Source organism: Onychomys torridus, chromosome 14 (genome assembly GCF_903995425.1).
Source record: "Onychomys torridus chromosome 14, mOncTor1.1, whole genome shotgun sequence".
Lineage (NCBI taxonomy): Eukaryota > Metazoa > Chordata > Mammalia > Rodentia > Cricetidae > Onychomys > Onychomys torridus.
The window spans coordinates 83943202-83959354 of NC_050456.1; the positions used below are offsets into that span (position 1 = coordinate 83943202).

Sequence of the window (16153 nt, forward strand, 5' to 3'; positions counted from 1 at the left end):
TCCTCTCTCTATAAAGGTCTCTCTATTGCAATGGATATGCTTACTGAGGTGAATGAGGGTTTCTTTCAAAGTCTTACAGTTCCAGTCTATAAGAAAAGGAAACTCCTCAAAACATTAGTGATTCAGAATCCAAACTAATGGAATTATGATATAATGCTACATGGAAAATGTAAGGGAAACCTGATGCATCTTGTTATGACTATGTTTAAAATCTATCTGTAGAAAAAAAAAGACTAAATAGGGTATATCAAAATATTAATAGTGCATTCATTTAACTATTGAGCCTATGAGTTGTAATTTTCTTAATTTTCACAATTTCATATAATGTGAACATATTGTACTTTTGCTTAAAGTGTTGAAATAATTAGGGGAGTATGTTCTCTGTCTGAAAGGTTGTGTTTCCATGGTAATCTCTACATGCACATGTATGAGCAGAAGCTATTGTGAAGAACTGAAAATAGTTACTTGGTGTGAATAAAGGTCTTTCGTCTTAAAGCATCTTATTATTTCTTGAAGAAATGACTATTGTGATACATTTAGTGTATTACTATCCAGGGCAGTAAGGCAAAGTGCAAGCATGAAAAGGCTTCAACATGACTGTTGTTTATGTGAGAGAAACAAGTGGGCAGAGATGAAGACTGGAAACCTCTACCATCACCAAGGCTAAAATATAAAAGACAGCACCGTAAAAGGCTGGGATATGCAAATAAGCAAGAAAGCCCATGCTAGGCCTCCTGGGCAAGAGGCCCTTGTACTAACTTTTCTCTCAGCTCTGGCCAGTTTCCTCCCCGGGAAATGTATTTTTTTCTTGATAAACTACCTCTGTTTCTACTACTATCCTCCTGTCCCTGTCCAACCCCTTGTCCCAGGACACAGGAACCTGGAAATCCCAGAGGCTGCCCACTGAAGCCAATATCTCTTGATATCACTAGGACATTTTTAAGTGAGAAAAAGGGATACTAGAACTTTCTTAGGACAGTAGGAAGATGGGGGTCATGCAGTTATAACTTAAGAACAGTTGAGTTAGTGCTCTAGGATCTGGAGTGTTAAAGAGCAGTCACAGTTAACACTTATGTCTCAGATGACCACAGGATGTGCTTCTTGGGATTCAATTTTTACAATTACATAGGAAAATAAAACTGGGCAGGAGACCTGTATTCAAAGCCAGCCTTTTGCCTTAAGCAGATCTTTTTTTTTTTTAATTAGTTTTAATTCTAAAATATGCTAAAATACCTGTGAATGTCATATATGTGCATATATATTCAGACATGTGTGTGTGCTCACACCATGGTGTGCATTTGGAGGTCAGAGGGCAACTTCCCCAAACTCAGATCAAACTCAGATCATCAGGTTTGGCAGTCGGCCTTTACTAGCTGAGCCATCTCATTGATCCCATATTCACACATTTGCTAAGGATGTATACACATATATAGGTAGTCCATAAACAAACATACATATATATGTATACACACATATGATTGTATCTGTATATACATGTGTGCATAAGAACATGCACATTTTTATATCAGCCAATCCAGCTAGGAAAACAGTCATGTAATAATCTGGGTTAGTAATGAGGAATGAAATGTGCCATTCAAAGTGAGGCTAGGTCACTGAAAGATATCAAAGTCATTCTAAAGTCTCTCACAGTTCCCAGTACTATTTGAGGAAGACAATTAGAAGTCAGTGCTTTGCTACTTTAAGTAAAATTGTGTTAATATGAATACCCTTGGGAAGCATTAAGGAAGAAAAAGAATTAGAGAAGGGAAGAGTCCCATCAATGTGAATGGAAGGAGCAAAAGACTCCCACTGCTGTTTCTGTGTTTCTGTGATGGGCGGTGTTGCTGCTATGGGAAGGTGAGACCTGTGGAATGGAATGGTGTATGGGATTAATGGCTTGCATAGTGTGTGTGTGTGTGTGTGTGTGTGTGTGTGTGTGTGTGTGTGTGCGCGTGCGCGTGTGTGTATTTAATGTCAACCATATCATTTACTTTTTCAAGTCATACCCTGGATCCATACCAGAGGAACTCTGGGAACTACTAGCTGGTATCCAAAGAACCCCAAATCTGTACTTTCTTGTACTTAAAAACAACAATGAACTAGGAGTGTGGGACTCAGAAAAAATTCTGTGCACTTACCTTCTCCAGTGCAGATTGAACAATTAACTCACTCTCTGAGTCCAGGGCAGATGTAGCCTCATCTAAGATCAGAATTTTGGGGTTTCGAACTAGCGCTCGAGCAATGGCGATTCTCTGTTTCTGGCCTCCGCTCATTTGAGCTCCTTTTTCCCCCACTAGTGTATTAAATTTCTAATGAGACACAGAGAGGAAAAATCACAAATATAGAGGGGTGATTAAATGATCAGAAGAGGAATGACAAGCACATTTGTGTTCTGATGGCAGCTTAATGACTACTTGAGTCTGGCCATTCAGAATCTTTGATTTGATCATTGATAAAACAAACACCTCTGGGAAAAGGTCCTGGCAAAGACAATACAGAAAGGTAAATTAGGACCGAACCAGATAAACAGAAACAAGGATTCTTAGAAAAATTCTTAATTGGAGGGAATTTTCAAATCTCTTTTAGATGACCTCAGAATACTTTTTAAAAACCAATGAAGTGTTCACTGTAATGTAAGTGTTTGTGGGCAATTTGATAGGTTATCTATAATTTTCCTCTTGGAGGCTCTGAAAAGTAGTAATAAAAAAAATGAATGCCACTTATCAGGGCGTGGTGATGCCCATATGTAAGCTGGGGAGTCAGGCAAGGTGATCAGGAGTTCAAGGCCATTCTCAAATGCATATCAAATTCAAAGCCAACCTAGGCTACAGGAGAACCTGCCTTAAAAATCAACCAAAGGCCAGGTATGGTGGAGTACGGCTTTAATTCCACTCTCCAGGAGGCTGAGGCAGGTGAGTCTCTGTGAGTTCAGGGCCAGTCTGGTCTACATAGTGAGTTCCAGGACAGGAAGGGCTCTGTAGAGAGACCCTATCTCAAAAAACCCCCAAAAACAAAAAACAAAACAAAACAACAACAACAAACCAAACTGTATCAAAATTTACCACACAACTTCTTTTTTAACAGCTATATTTTTTTCCTAAAAGAATTTCTCAGTCTTGGGAAAAATTTAAGGTCCTTTCTATTTATTCGTTTCTTGATAAATGCATTTTTAGCAAATTGAATATTATTTTATCATAGTGGGATGACTTCTAGCGTCTGTGACCCATATTAGTCATATTCTGTTGGGTTATGGCACATTTCAACAAGGATAGACGTTTAAATATTTTTCCTAAACATTTAATTTCTAGAAACATTTTTTTGTCTAAAAAAAAATGTCAGTCTTGGGGCTGGAATATGGCTCAGTGGTTAAGAGTACTGGCTGCTTTTGTAGAGGACACACGTTTGGTTCCCAGAATCCACATGGTACTTACGATCATCTGTAACTCCAGTTCTCAAGGATCTGATGCCCTCTCCTGCCCTCCATGGGCACAGCACACATGTAATTTGAACAAATATGCAGGCAAACACTCATATACATAAAAAAATCTTAAAAAGATGAAAGGTTTCTAAAAACAGTCTTATGGCAGATGAATGTATGCACAGTGTTTATAGATGCAGCCCTGTTGTTTTGACAAACAAGTTACTACAGTATGTCCCCGTCACCCAGTTATGGCACAGAGCACTATAGCCCACAAAACATCTCAAGATCCCTTTCAGTCCAAACCTGACCTTGCTTCAAAATATTTACACTTGATTTTTGACAGTATCTAGTGTAGCCCAGGATGACTTCACATTTGCTATGAAGCCCAGGGTGACCTCACATTTGCTATGGAGCCCAGGATGACCTCACATTTGCTATGGATCCCAGGGTGACCTCACATTTGCTATGGATCCCAGGGTGACCTCACATTTGCTATGGATCCCAGGGTGACCTCACATTTGCTATGGAGCCCAGGGTGACCTCACATTTGCTATGGATCCCAGGGTGACCTCACATTTGCTATGGATCCCAGGGTGACCTCACATTTGCTATGGAGCCCAGGATGTCCTCACATTTGCTATGGATCCCAGGGTGACCTCACATTTGCTGTGGAGCCCAGGGTGACCTCACATTTGCTATGGATCCCAGGATGACCTCACATTTGCTGTGGAGCCCAGGGTGACCTCACATTTGCTATGGATCCCAGGGTGACCTCACATTTGCTATGGAGCCCAGGGTGACCTCACATTTGCTATGGAGCCCAGGGTGACCTCACATTTGCTGTGGAGCCCAGGATGACCTTGTACTGTTTTTGTGTCTCTCTTCCTATCTCCACATTTCAAGTGCTAGTAGGATTACAAGCATAGGCCATAATGTCTGGATTTATATGGTTTTGGGAATTGAACCCAGGGCTTCTTGCATGCTAGGAAAACTAGTAAGGTGGTGTTGTGAGTTTTGTTTTTGTTTTTTGTTTGTTTGTTTGTTTTACATTTTTTCTCTTTGGTAATTTCATACATATATACAATGTATTTAGATTATGTCTACCCTCTGAGACCTCACTCTATCCAACTCAACTTCTCCTGGACTCCCTCTGGGTTTGGTTCCCAACTTCAAGCCCCCTGTGCCCTGCACCTGGTCAGGTAGAGGCATTCAGAACATGTTCTTGTACCATGTGTCTAGCCTTTTCATTTTCTAAACGGTGGTTTTAAAAAGAGGGTTTCAATTTAATTTTTACATCCTTCTTTTTTTGTTTCTTTCTTCCTCTTGTGGGGATGAGTCCAGGGTCTTGTGTATGGTAGGCAAATACTCCACACTGAGTTACATCCTCAGCCTTTAGTTTCAGTTCTTTTTACAGTATTTTAAAGAAAAATTCATATATATCTACACTATATCTTGATCATATCCTCACTCCTCTTTTGAGACATTGTGTTATCATCCAGCTCAGCCTTCTCAGTCTTGACCCTCTCCTGCTACTGCATCTTGATCACTCACACTTGGCCAGTTTACTTTTTTTTTTTTTTTTTTTTAAGATTTACTCTTAAAATCTGTGTGTTCACTGTGTGTGTGTAGTTAGAGTTTTCCTGCCTGGCCCAGTCAGGACAAATCTCTCTTACCTGCCAGTCCCACAGTCCCTCAGACCCAACCAAGAAAGCACACAGAAACTTACATTGTTTAGAAACTGTATGGCCGTGGCAGGCTTCTTGTTATCTACTTCTTCTATCTTAAATTAACCCATTTCTGTTAGTCTATACTTTGCCACATGGCTTGTGGCTTACCAGTGTCTTTACATGTTGCTTTCCATGGCGGTGGCTGGCGGCGTCTTTCCCCAGCCTTCTACTTCCCAGCCTTCTCCTCTTTCTTGTCCCACCTACCCTATCCTTCCTGCCTGGCTACTAGCCAATCAGCACTTTATTTATACAGAATGATATCCACAGCATGTGTGTGTGTGTGTGTGTGTGTGTGTGTGTGTGTGTGTGTGTGTGTGTAGGTGCCTAGAGAGCCAGAAGAGGGTGTCTGGTCCCCTGGTACTAGAATTACAGGTGGTTGTGAGCTGTCTAATATATGTGCTGGGAGCCAAATGTGGGTCTTCTGGAAAAGCAGCATCACTCACTGTTGAACTATCTCTATTCCCCCCATTTTACCACTTTAAAAATTAGTACATAGCTTCCTAAGAACTCTTTGCTTATCTCAACGTTATGATTTTCTTCTTTCTCCTAAGGTATTACTGAACTAATTATTCTTTTGAGACTGTCTTACTGTATACCTCAGATCGGTCTTGTACTTGTTAGGCAGTGTGGGCTGGCCTCCAAATGATGATCCTCCTGCCTCAGCCTACTAAGCGTTTTTCTGAGTTTTTATTTTTGAAATCCAAGCTAATATTTTGCTCTAAGAGAAAATAATTTTTGTGTGTGGTGTAATGCATAAACCACAGTTCATTGGATGTCTTGTTCCAGGACCATTCGCAAAATTTTTTTTCACCTCCTTAATTTTATTACACTTGATAAAAATTGATATGTGTGCTGGGGATGCTGTGAATGTGTTGCTCTGATTGATTTATAAATAAAATGCTGATTGGCTAGTAGCCAAGCAGGAAGTATAGGATAGGTGAGACAAGCAGAGAAGAGAATTCTGGAAAGTGGAAGCCTGAGTCAGGAGACACCAGCCTGCTGTCCAGGGAGCAACATGTAAAGGCAACAGGTAAAGCCACAGAACACATGGCAACATATAGATGAACAGAAATGGGTTAATTTAAGATATAAAAACGAGATATCAAGAAGCCTGCCACGGCCATACAGTTTATAAGTAATATAAGTCTCTGTGTATTTACTTGGGTCCAAGCGGCCAGTCACAGAGCTGAGCTGAACCAGGAAAACTTTTGCTGCTTATGTGGCCCATTTCTGGAGTCTTTGCCCTGATGCTCTACACATCCATTTCCATTCCTCTACTGCTGTATTGGTTGCTATCTTGAACTAGATGTTTGAGTGTATGCTAGCTAGCTTTGTTGATATGTTTTTAAGTCTGCTTTGTCTATTCTCATTTTGATTTTATAAATACAAAAATATTTTAGAGTCCATAAATCATTTTCTACACATATATAAAAGACTCATGGAATTCTCTGATTGGTGAAGAATCAGATTTATAGGTCAACTTGAGAAGAATATATAACCTTAAAAACATTGACTCTTTAAATTAGTAAATAAGGTATAATTTATTTAGAACTTCTTTCGTTATTTTGGCCAATCTTTTAGTAAATGTATTTTAAAAGTGATTTATTTGTTTTATGACTATGAGTGTTCTATCTGCATATACAACTTTATGCCAGAAGAAGGCATCATATTCACTATGGAGAGTTGTCAGCCACCATGTGGGTGCTGGTAATTGAACTCAGGTCCTCTGGAAGAACAGCCAGTGCTCTTAACCAGTGCATCTCTCCATCCCCTAAATGTATTTTTAAGAAATTTTATTTTGATGATATTGTGAATGCTTAACAATTTTTAAAATAACTTTTGCTACCTTTTAAAGATTCAGTTGATTTTTAAAGGAAGTTTGAGCTCATTAGTTATTGCTTTTTCTTGAACTTTTTGGCAGTTTGTGACTTTGAAGGTGTTGGCCCTCTTCCAAGCTGTTAAATCCACAGGCACAATGGGGTTTATAGTATCCCCTTGTGGACAACTTTCAAGTGACTGTAGGATCAGTGGTCAAGAATGGCCTTTCACTGACCATTCCTTTATTTCTTCCCCTCTTAGTCTCCCCTTCTCCTTCTCCACCTCCCTATTTTGAGCTCCTTCCCATATTTCTCATTCTCTCTCTCTGTCTCTCTCTCTCTGTGTCTCTGTCTCTGTTTCTGTCTCTCTCTCTGTCTCTCTGTCTCTCTCTGTCTCTCTGTCTGTCTGTCTGTCTCTCTTATTATTTTGAGACAAGGTTTCTCTGTATAACATCTCTGGCTGTCCTGGAACTTACTTTGTAGATCAGGCTGGCCTCGAACTCACAGAGATTCACCTACCTCTGCCTCCCAAGTGCTGGGATTAAAGGTGTGCCTGGCATTCTCTCTCTCTCTCTCTCTCTCTCTCTCTCTCTCTCTCTCTCTCTCTCTCTCTCTTGTCAACATGCCTGAGAACTTCAGAGTCCATCATGGTAACTTGTAGTTTCTTCTTTTCTTCTTGGATTATAGCATTGCGGTTTACTTCTAGGTTTACTGCAAGGGGCACCTTTGTCTACAAATGTTCTTTCACTAACTTGCAGAGTTGGGTTAAAGAGAACATGGAAATGCTCCCAAATTCTAAGTGGGAGGCAAGAGAGCACGTGTGTTGTGAGGAAATTCACTGTAAGGAGTAAAAGGCCAACAGAAGGAAATGTACCATTTCTCAACTACAGGAAAAGAACCTTCAAGCCTTTAGTGATATTGCTGGCTTACATGCCATGCTAATCACTATGTTAAATCATGGCATAATTGATGGGAGCCATAAGCCTAAGCGACCCTTGACACACATGCTGCCATATTTGGGCTTCTCTCCTCTTTTCTTAGATCTAGGCCTTGCTTAAGTCTCCATAGCACCAGAACCTCTTCTCACAGATACCAGAACCTCTTCTCAGATATCAGGTGAATGAGCTGCAGTTAAGCAACTAGGCAGTTAGAAAAAGTAGATAGATAACTCCCTGCTGGCCGAACAACCCATAATTAAGTCCCTTCCTGCTTGCAACCCACTTTGCCTACCTATATATTCCTTGAGAGAAAAATAAAATTTTGGAGCTTGATCAGACGTCCTGTCTTGCTCTCATTCTTTGTGTCTCTTGTTCCTCTCATTTCCTGGCCCTCCATTTAGGTCCCCATTGAAGACCCCGCAGGCTGGGGCACATAACAAACATTATTTTAAAAGTTACTTTGTTACAATGCACACAGTGTAGTTTGTTAAGTATGTCCTTCAAAAACGAATGCTTTTGTTACTGTGACTTTTTGGAATGATGGAGTTTAGAGGTAATTTAGTTTCAAGTGTCAGCTTTTTTCTTTTTAAATATATCTTACTGGGTGCACCCCACAATTTTTAGGTGGTTCTAATGAACTTAAACTTCAGGAAATGCAGATAAATGGTTTAGTAACTATCACACAGTGCTCATTGGTACATGTCTTGTTGCCAATTTCAAAATTATCCCATCTTTTTACAGTTTCCCATTTCTTACTATTCATTTCTTTTGCTATATATAGGAGTAGCCCTGTCTGTCCCATTATCCTCGCTCACCAGTCCTGACATGAGCGCTCCGATCCCACTACTAGCCACAAGGTGGCGCTACAAACCAACATTTTTGCAGAAAGCATTTCTCACCTTGTGCTCAGGATTTTCTCAAATTTCTTTGTCCTGCTTTAACACAGGCATCATTTTCTCTCTTCAATATACAGTGAAATACAATAAAAATTAAACACAACAAGGAACTTTTGTAATTGGCCTTTCGCCAGTGTCTTTCTGTTTTGGACTTTAGCATATTTCCTTCTCCACAGATGTGGCATCTGAAATACTTCCCACATTACTCACACTGTGCAGTGTGAGTTAGCCCCCCTGGGCTGTGCGGAACCCGGGCAGCACCATGCTCACCTTAGGAAACGCCACTATGAAGTCATAGGCGTCCGCTTCCCTAGCTGCCTGCTCCATCTCCTCTTCACTAACTCCTTCGCGCCCCAACTTAATATTATTGCCGATGGTGGTCCCAAACAAAACAGGCTCTTGGCTGACCACTCCGATGTGCTCTCGGTAATGCCTCACGTTTTGGGCTCGGATGTCATTCTCATCGATTGTGATCTGCCAAACCAAAGAACAAAGCAGGGTATGATGCTGTCTGAGGTCTTGGCTTTTGACTATCTTATTAATCTGAAGACTAAACTGAGAAGCAGTATCTCGGCAAAGACTGGCTATATTTTGGTAAAATATTTATAGTATGACTAACACCAATAGATTTTTTTTCCCCTGGTGGATTGGAATCAACAAATCTTCAAGAAACAATCAACTTATAATCCATGAAATCACAAATTAAGTATTAATAAGGTTGTCAACAAGATACCTGCACACAACACTGTAGGTACTACAAATGTTATTGTGGAGACAGACACCATCAACTTTGTTGTTTTAAGACTGATGGCGCCTGTAAAGTTCTAGCCTTCTTTATTTCTCAATGCCTATTCAATCACAAAAGAAAAAAGTTCCTTCTACTCATTGTTTCAATTAATAGTAAATAAACTGTCTTAATAGGTAGCACTGTTACTGTAGCATATTCCAGGGACAGGACTGGATGTAGCCATCAGAGACTCCACTCCACAGAGTCCTGGCATTTATATGAGAACAGACACCACTTTACACTTATCCAGTAATTTATTTAGTCAATATTAGCATTGACTCAATGTTTATAATATTTTAAACATGGACTGGGACATGCAATTTAAAAGAGACCAGCTTCTACAAGATTTTTTCTTTTTAAGACAATAGTTAATGTTAAGTAGAAGCACTAAGAATCATATTCTCAAGAATATCAGCCTCAGGTGAGAGCTAATTTCAACATTATAGGTTTTGGAAAATGAGAAAGAACGGGCCAGAGAGATGGCCCTTATGTAAAGGCACTTGCTGTCCACGCCTGCCCATTGGAATTCGACCCTTGGAACCTATATGAAGGTGGGAGAAGAGACACAGCTTGACAGTTATCTTCTGACCCACACATGATCTGCAGCTTCTGTCCCGTCAGGCACTCTCGTGGAATAACAACAAATACATTCTAAAAGAAGGAGTGTGCTTTCTACAGATATTCTTCTAACACATTTTGAAATTCTATTTTTCTTTTTTTTGATATTGTTGTTTGTGGTACTGGGGCTCAAACCCAAGGCCTTGTGTTCCAGGCATGCACTCACCCCTCAAGCACCACTTCAGCCCCTGCTTTTTTATTTTTCTTCCTTCCTTCCTTCCTTCCTTCCTTCCTTCCTTCCTTTCTTTCTTTCTTTCTTTCTTTCTTTCTTTCTTTCTTTCTTTCTTTTTCTTCCTTCCTTCCTTTCCTTCCTTCCTTCTTTCTTTCCCTTCCTTCCTTCCTTCCTTCTCTCTCTCCCCTCTTTCTTTCTTTCTTTCTTTCTTTCTTTCTTTCTTTCTTTCTTTCTTTCTTTCTTTCTTTCTTTCTTTCTTTCTAAACATAGTTTCACTATGTAGCCCAGGCTGACTCTAAACTCATGAGGTCTTTGCCTCAACCTCCTGAGTGCTGACATTTTAGGTATGCATCACCATGCCCAGCTAAATTTTGAAATTCTTCAGAAGACTAATGTGGTAGTTTGAATGAAAATGGCCCCATCGACTCATGGGGACTGGCATTATTGGGAGATGTGGCCTTGTTTGAATAGGTACGGCATTGTTGAAGCAACTATGTAACTGGGGGTGGGCTTTAAGGTCTTAGAAGTTCAAGCCAAGCCTAGTGTGGCTCATTCTCTTCCTGCTGCCTGCAGATCCAGGTGTAGAACTCTCAGCTGTCTCTGCAGCACCATGTCGGCCTACATGCTGCCATGCTTCCCACCATGACAATAATGGACTAAACCTCTGAAACTGAAAGCCAGCCCCAATTAAATGTTTTCCTAGTCATGTTGTCTCTTCACAGAAATAGAAACCCCCAACTAAGACAGAAGTTGTTACCAGAGCTAGGGTATTGCTGTGATAGCCCTGACCATGTTTTTGTTTGGAGGAATATGGAGTTTGGGCCTTTGGGTTAGAGAATCAGCTGAATGCTTTAAGCAGAATTTAATGGGCCATTAATAGTAGGAGCATGGAAGACAGTGGCCTGAGAATGATTTGAACTGTGGGGACTGGGCTCAGAGGTTTCAGAGGAGAATTTTAGTATGTGGCCTAGAGACTGTTCTTGTGACAGTTTGGTAAAGAATGTGGCTGTTTTCTGCCCTTGTCCAAAACAATCTGCCTGAGGCTAAATTGAATTATGAATTAACCGCTTTAGCAGAGGACATTTCAAAACAACCTAGCAGTGACTATGCTGTGTGGTATTAATGCTCACTCTCATGAAGACCTATAATAAAAAGAGCAAACTGAGCAAGGAAAAAAACAAATGTACAGTTCGAGAGGCAAGGGGCACCAACCAGGAAGTGGAATAGACCTAATTCCTGTGTTCAAGGAGATAAACAGATTAAAGAAAATCCTAATGTTAGATGGAATAAAAGGGAGTGGTGACCTCAGAGCAAGATCCCACTCAGCTAAATTTAGGGTTGGGTGTAATGGTGCAGGCTTTTAATCCCAGCATTCTGGAGGCAGAGGCAAGTAGATCTCTAAATTCAAGGCCAGCTAGCCTATAGATCGAGATTCAGGACAGCCAACCTTGGCAGTGAAGGAAACCATTGAAAACAGAAAGCTAATGAAGATGTAATTGAATGAGGGAACCATGTTTCATCCCCAGCAGGCAGCAGAACTTGGCAGTTTCAGCCATGTGGTTCTTGATTTAGAGCTGAGGATAGAAGAAAGGGTTATGGAATCTCCCTCTATGAATAAGGAAAGTTACTGAGGCCAGGTGTGTGTCAGGGGTGCCCCTGGAAGGAAGCCTAGAGAAGCCATTGCATGAAGCTGTGAAGGTGAATCTTGGATTGCCTTGAAGACTCCAAGATGTTAGAGATGCCAGACTTCTGGGATACCTGCTGAGGAGAGCTGCTAACAGGGATGGAACCAGCCTAAGTTAGAGAATTGTGCTGCAGTCAACAAAGCTGAAAAGAGTTGGAGATCTGAAGAGTATTTCAACATCAGACATGGAGATGCAGATTTTGGAGTTTGCCCAGTTGGCTTTCGGTCTTGCTTTGGTCCAGTTTTTTTCTCATGGTGTTCCTGTTTAGAAAGGCAATGCATATCCTGTGCTACTGTATATTAGACATTTATGATCTGCTTTTTGGTTTTTATTTTATAGGAGATTACAGTTATGCGACTGTAGAATCTCAAAAGAGACTTTGAAGTTTGGACTTTTAAACAATGTTAAAGCTATCCTAGACTATGGGGACTTTTGAAGTTGGACTAATGCATTTTGCCTTATGATATAGCTATAAACCTATGGGGCCAGGGAGTGGAATGTGGTAGTTTGAATGAAAATGGCCCCCATAGGCTCATAGGGAGTGGCACTATTGAGAAGTATGGTCTTGTTGGAGTAGGCGTGGCATTGTTGGAGAAAGTGTGTCACTCAGGGTGGGCTTTGGGGTCTCAGAAGCTCAAGCCAGGCCTAGTGTGGCTCATTCTCTTCCTGTTGACTGCAGATCCAGATGTAGAACTCTCAGCTCCTTCTCCAGCACCATGTCTGCCTGCATGCTGCCATGCTTCATGCCACTATGAGATGGACTAAACCTCTGAACTGTAAGCCAGACACAATTAAATGTTTTCTTTTATAAGAGTTGCCATGGTCACAGCGTCTCTTCACAGCAATAAAAACCCCAACTAAGACAACTGGGCACTACAGACTACACTCCTTCACCTTGAACCTGGTCTGTAGTCTATTTACTGTTTGTTGTCTGTCTACATAAGATAATGTGAACTCCAAAAAGCAGGAGCTTTTGTCTACCTTGTTCACTGAGGGATTTCCAGAGCCCAGACACATCAGACAACACATAAGTTGAATGAACAGATACACAGGAAGGACATCAGCATGGCTCTTCCCAGTATCACTGTAAATACCAGAAGTGGGCACAGCTGCCTGCTTTGTCATAGGTAGTATTTCCAAATTCCATTCTGTGTATATGGCTTTCCTTTCTTTTGTATAAGTGTGTATACATTCGTGGGGGCAGAGGGGGGGTGCATGCGCGTGCACTGTGTGTAGAGACCAGTGTCTGTGTATGTGCACATGTATGCACAGAGACCAGTGTTTGGGTGTCTTCCTGGATCACTTCCTTTCTTAGTTTTTCAGATAAGGCCTCTCCAGGAACCTGGAGCTCACCAATCTATCCAATTAGGTCAGCAAGCCTCAGAGATCCTTCTGTCTCCACCTCCCCAGCACTGGGATTGCAGATGTACACCTACCTGTCTGTCAAGCCTCAAAGACTCCCATCTTTACTTCCCCGGCACTAGGATTATAGATGTGCAAGCCATGCCTGGCCTGGCTTTAAGTGGGTGCTGTATTTACAGCACCTCTTTCCCACATAGCAAGCCCTGAAACATTGAACCATCTCCCCAGTCTCTCCCATGTGGTTTTCTTAGCAGCCTGTACTTACACAGCCTTCTTCGGGGTCATATAGCCTCTGCAGAAGCTGGACTGTTGTGGTCTTGCCACTACCACTGGGACCAACCAAAGCCACTGTCTCTCCAGACTTAATCTTGAGATTGAGACCTTTCAGAATCTGTTATATACACAGGAAATGATACCATTAGGTATGCTGGACAACAATGTACATATAGTCAGAAATTAAATCTGTAATTATAAACATAAAATTCTTATGTGGCACATGAAAACAATTCAGATCTTATATTTGCATAGTATTTCATTTATATCTCTAATAATGTACAGTTTGGGAGTGCAATATTTAAATTTTTCTCTATACAAAGAGGAGATCAAATTTAAGAGTTAGGTAGTTACAGCAAACTGTTCACATTTTTTTGCTTTTTTATTTGCATAATTTAATTGTACAAAAATAAAGGGTTTTTCATGAAGGCATTTTCTTACATATATAATAGATATGTAATATCTATTATATATATAATAGATATTGATCACGTTCATCCTTCCATTGCTTTCTCTTTCCCTCTTCCCTCACTCTTTTTGATTTCCTTTCTCTTTTCAAATAAACAGTTTTTCCTAAACATGTATGTCTGGTGCATGCTCATGTGGATATGCATATTTGCATGTGTGCAGGTGCACATGCATGTGTGTGTATATGCTCATGGGGGCCTGCCGGTAACATCAGGAGTCTTCTTCAGTTGTTGTCTGCCTTATATACTGAGGCAAGGTCTCTCTCTGAACCTGGATGGGCTGCCATACCCACCAGGTTTTAAGTGAGTGCTGGGGATCTGGACCCTTTCCCTCATGTTTGAATAGTGAGCAGTTTACCTGCTAATCCTCTACCAAGCATGCAGACTTCTGTAGTGGGTAGCCATTCTAACCTTGGCCTGGAAGTTCCAACTCCCATTGAGGCTTCAGTAATGGTCACACCTACAAGGCGGGGCTGAGAGAGGACCCTGAAGACCCAGGATCCAAAAGAGAGTGATCTCTTGGTGCCTGGACCCTGGACGCTGGAAGTAGATGGAGCAGAGTTCTCCAGAGAACCCTGCCGGACTGTGCCATACCTTTGCCAGACCCTACAACCTACCTATCCCTTCATTTGTAAGTTACGCCACAAAATAAACCTCCCTTTTAACTACATGGAGTGGCCTTAATAATTTTACCAATAGACTTCACATTTTTTTACTGAAATATCTTACATGAATTTTAAAAAAATTTATTTATTTTTATTTTATGTGCATGGGTGTTTTGTCTGCATGCATGTCTGTGTGAGGATGCCAGATCCCCTGGAACTTGAGTTGCAGACAGTTGTGCGCTGCTATGTGGGTACTGGGGATTGAACCCAGCCAGGGTCCTCTGGAAGAGCAGCCAGTGCTCTTAACTGCTGGGCCATCTCTCCTTCTCCCTCTTACATGAATGTTATGACAATTAAGTTAAATTTTTATCTTTTAATTTGCAACAAATGAAATCTCGACAGGTAACTTTGAGTTATTCAAGAAAGCTCTCCCTTAGAATAAGTCTAATATTTCTACAAGGTATACTAAAAAAAACAGTTGGCAAGCTCACAGGGACACAGGTGAGATCTTAGCAGTTTTAGACACCTGCCTGGATCTAAGCACACATTACAGCACAGTGGGAATATTTACAAGATTTTCTCCATGTCTGAGAGTTACTACCAAGCTTCAGTTCCCAGGGATCTGCCATATGAGAGCAGTCTCACCAATGACAAGAGCTACCTACTAGTACCCTCAGAAGTCTTTGTAACTGTATGTTTTCAGCTCCAAAATGAGCCTCTCATTTTGATCTTATCACTTTTAAAGAAACAAATATTTAAATAAGCACAGTGTGAATCCTCCAATGGGCCAATCAGAAAAGCATTAAAAGAAAAAAAATAAGGAGATGAGCATCCTGGGCTAATGATAAGGGTTATTTCTTCCATGACACTTTCATCCTCAAGTTGGTTACTCTTCATTCCACAGAAGAATGTGTCCTTCACTTAAAAGTCGGTGGGCCTTAATAGAGTTCACCTAGGAAGATCACAGGCCAGCTAGCCTTGGGTATTCACCAAATCAGCAGAACAAGAGAGGAACCTGTCTCAACAAGATAGAAGAGAGAACCAAGTCCTGAAAGCTGAGCTGTCTCTGACCTCCATCTTCACAAAATGGCAGGTCCGCTTGCCTACTCCCATGCACACATGCAAATTAAAACAACCGTTTACCCAAATATGATGGCGCACACCTGTCTGAGTTTGAGACCAACCTGGGCTACATAGTGAAAACCCAGCTTCAAAATAAAGAAACAAGTGAAAGAATTGTTCAAAACCCGGGGAACGTGACTCAGAGCCTTATAATGACACAGTTGGTGCTCAGGGACAGAAGCCAACCTAAATGTATATTCAAAATGCAGTCTAAAGTGCTGTGTTAAGAGGAAAGGCAAAAACTGGGGCAACAATGGTAAGTG

The 16153-nt window shown here is 41.0% G+C and overlaps 1 protein-coding gene across 1 annotated transcript in view; it reads right to left on the reverse strand.

Moving 5' to 3' along the window:
- The window catches only part of Abcb5 (ATP binding cassette subfamily B member 5), a 125727-nt gene that overhangs the window by 84209 nt on the left and 25365 nt on the right, over nt 1-16153 (reverse strand). Inside the window, exons 12-14 of the mRNA XM_036205663.1 lie at nt 13689-13814; nt 9070-9273; nt 2139-2309 (exon numbers count right to left, since the gene is read on the reverse strand). Coding sequence (XP_036061556.1) covers nt 2139-2309; nt 9070-9273; nt 13689-13814 — 501 coding nt within the window. The remainder of the gene's footprint in view (nt 1-2138; nt 2310-9069; nt 9274-13688; nt 13815-16153) is intronic.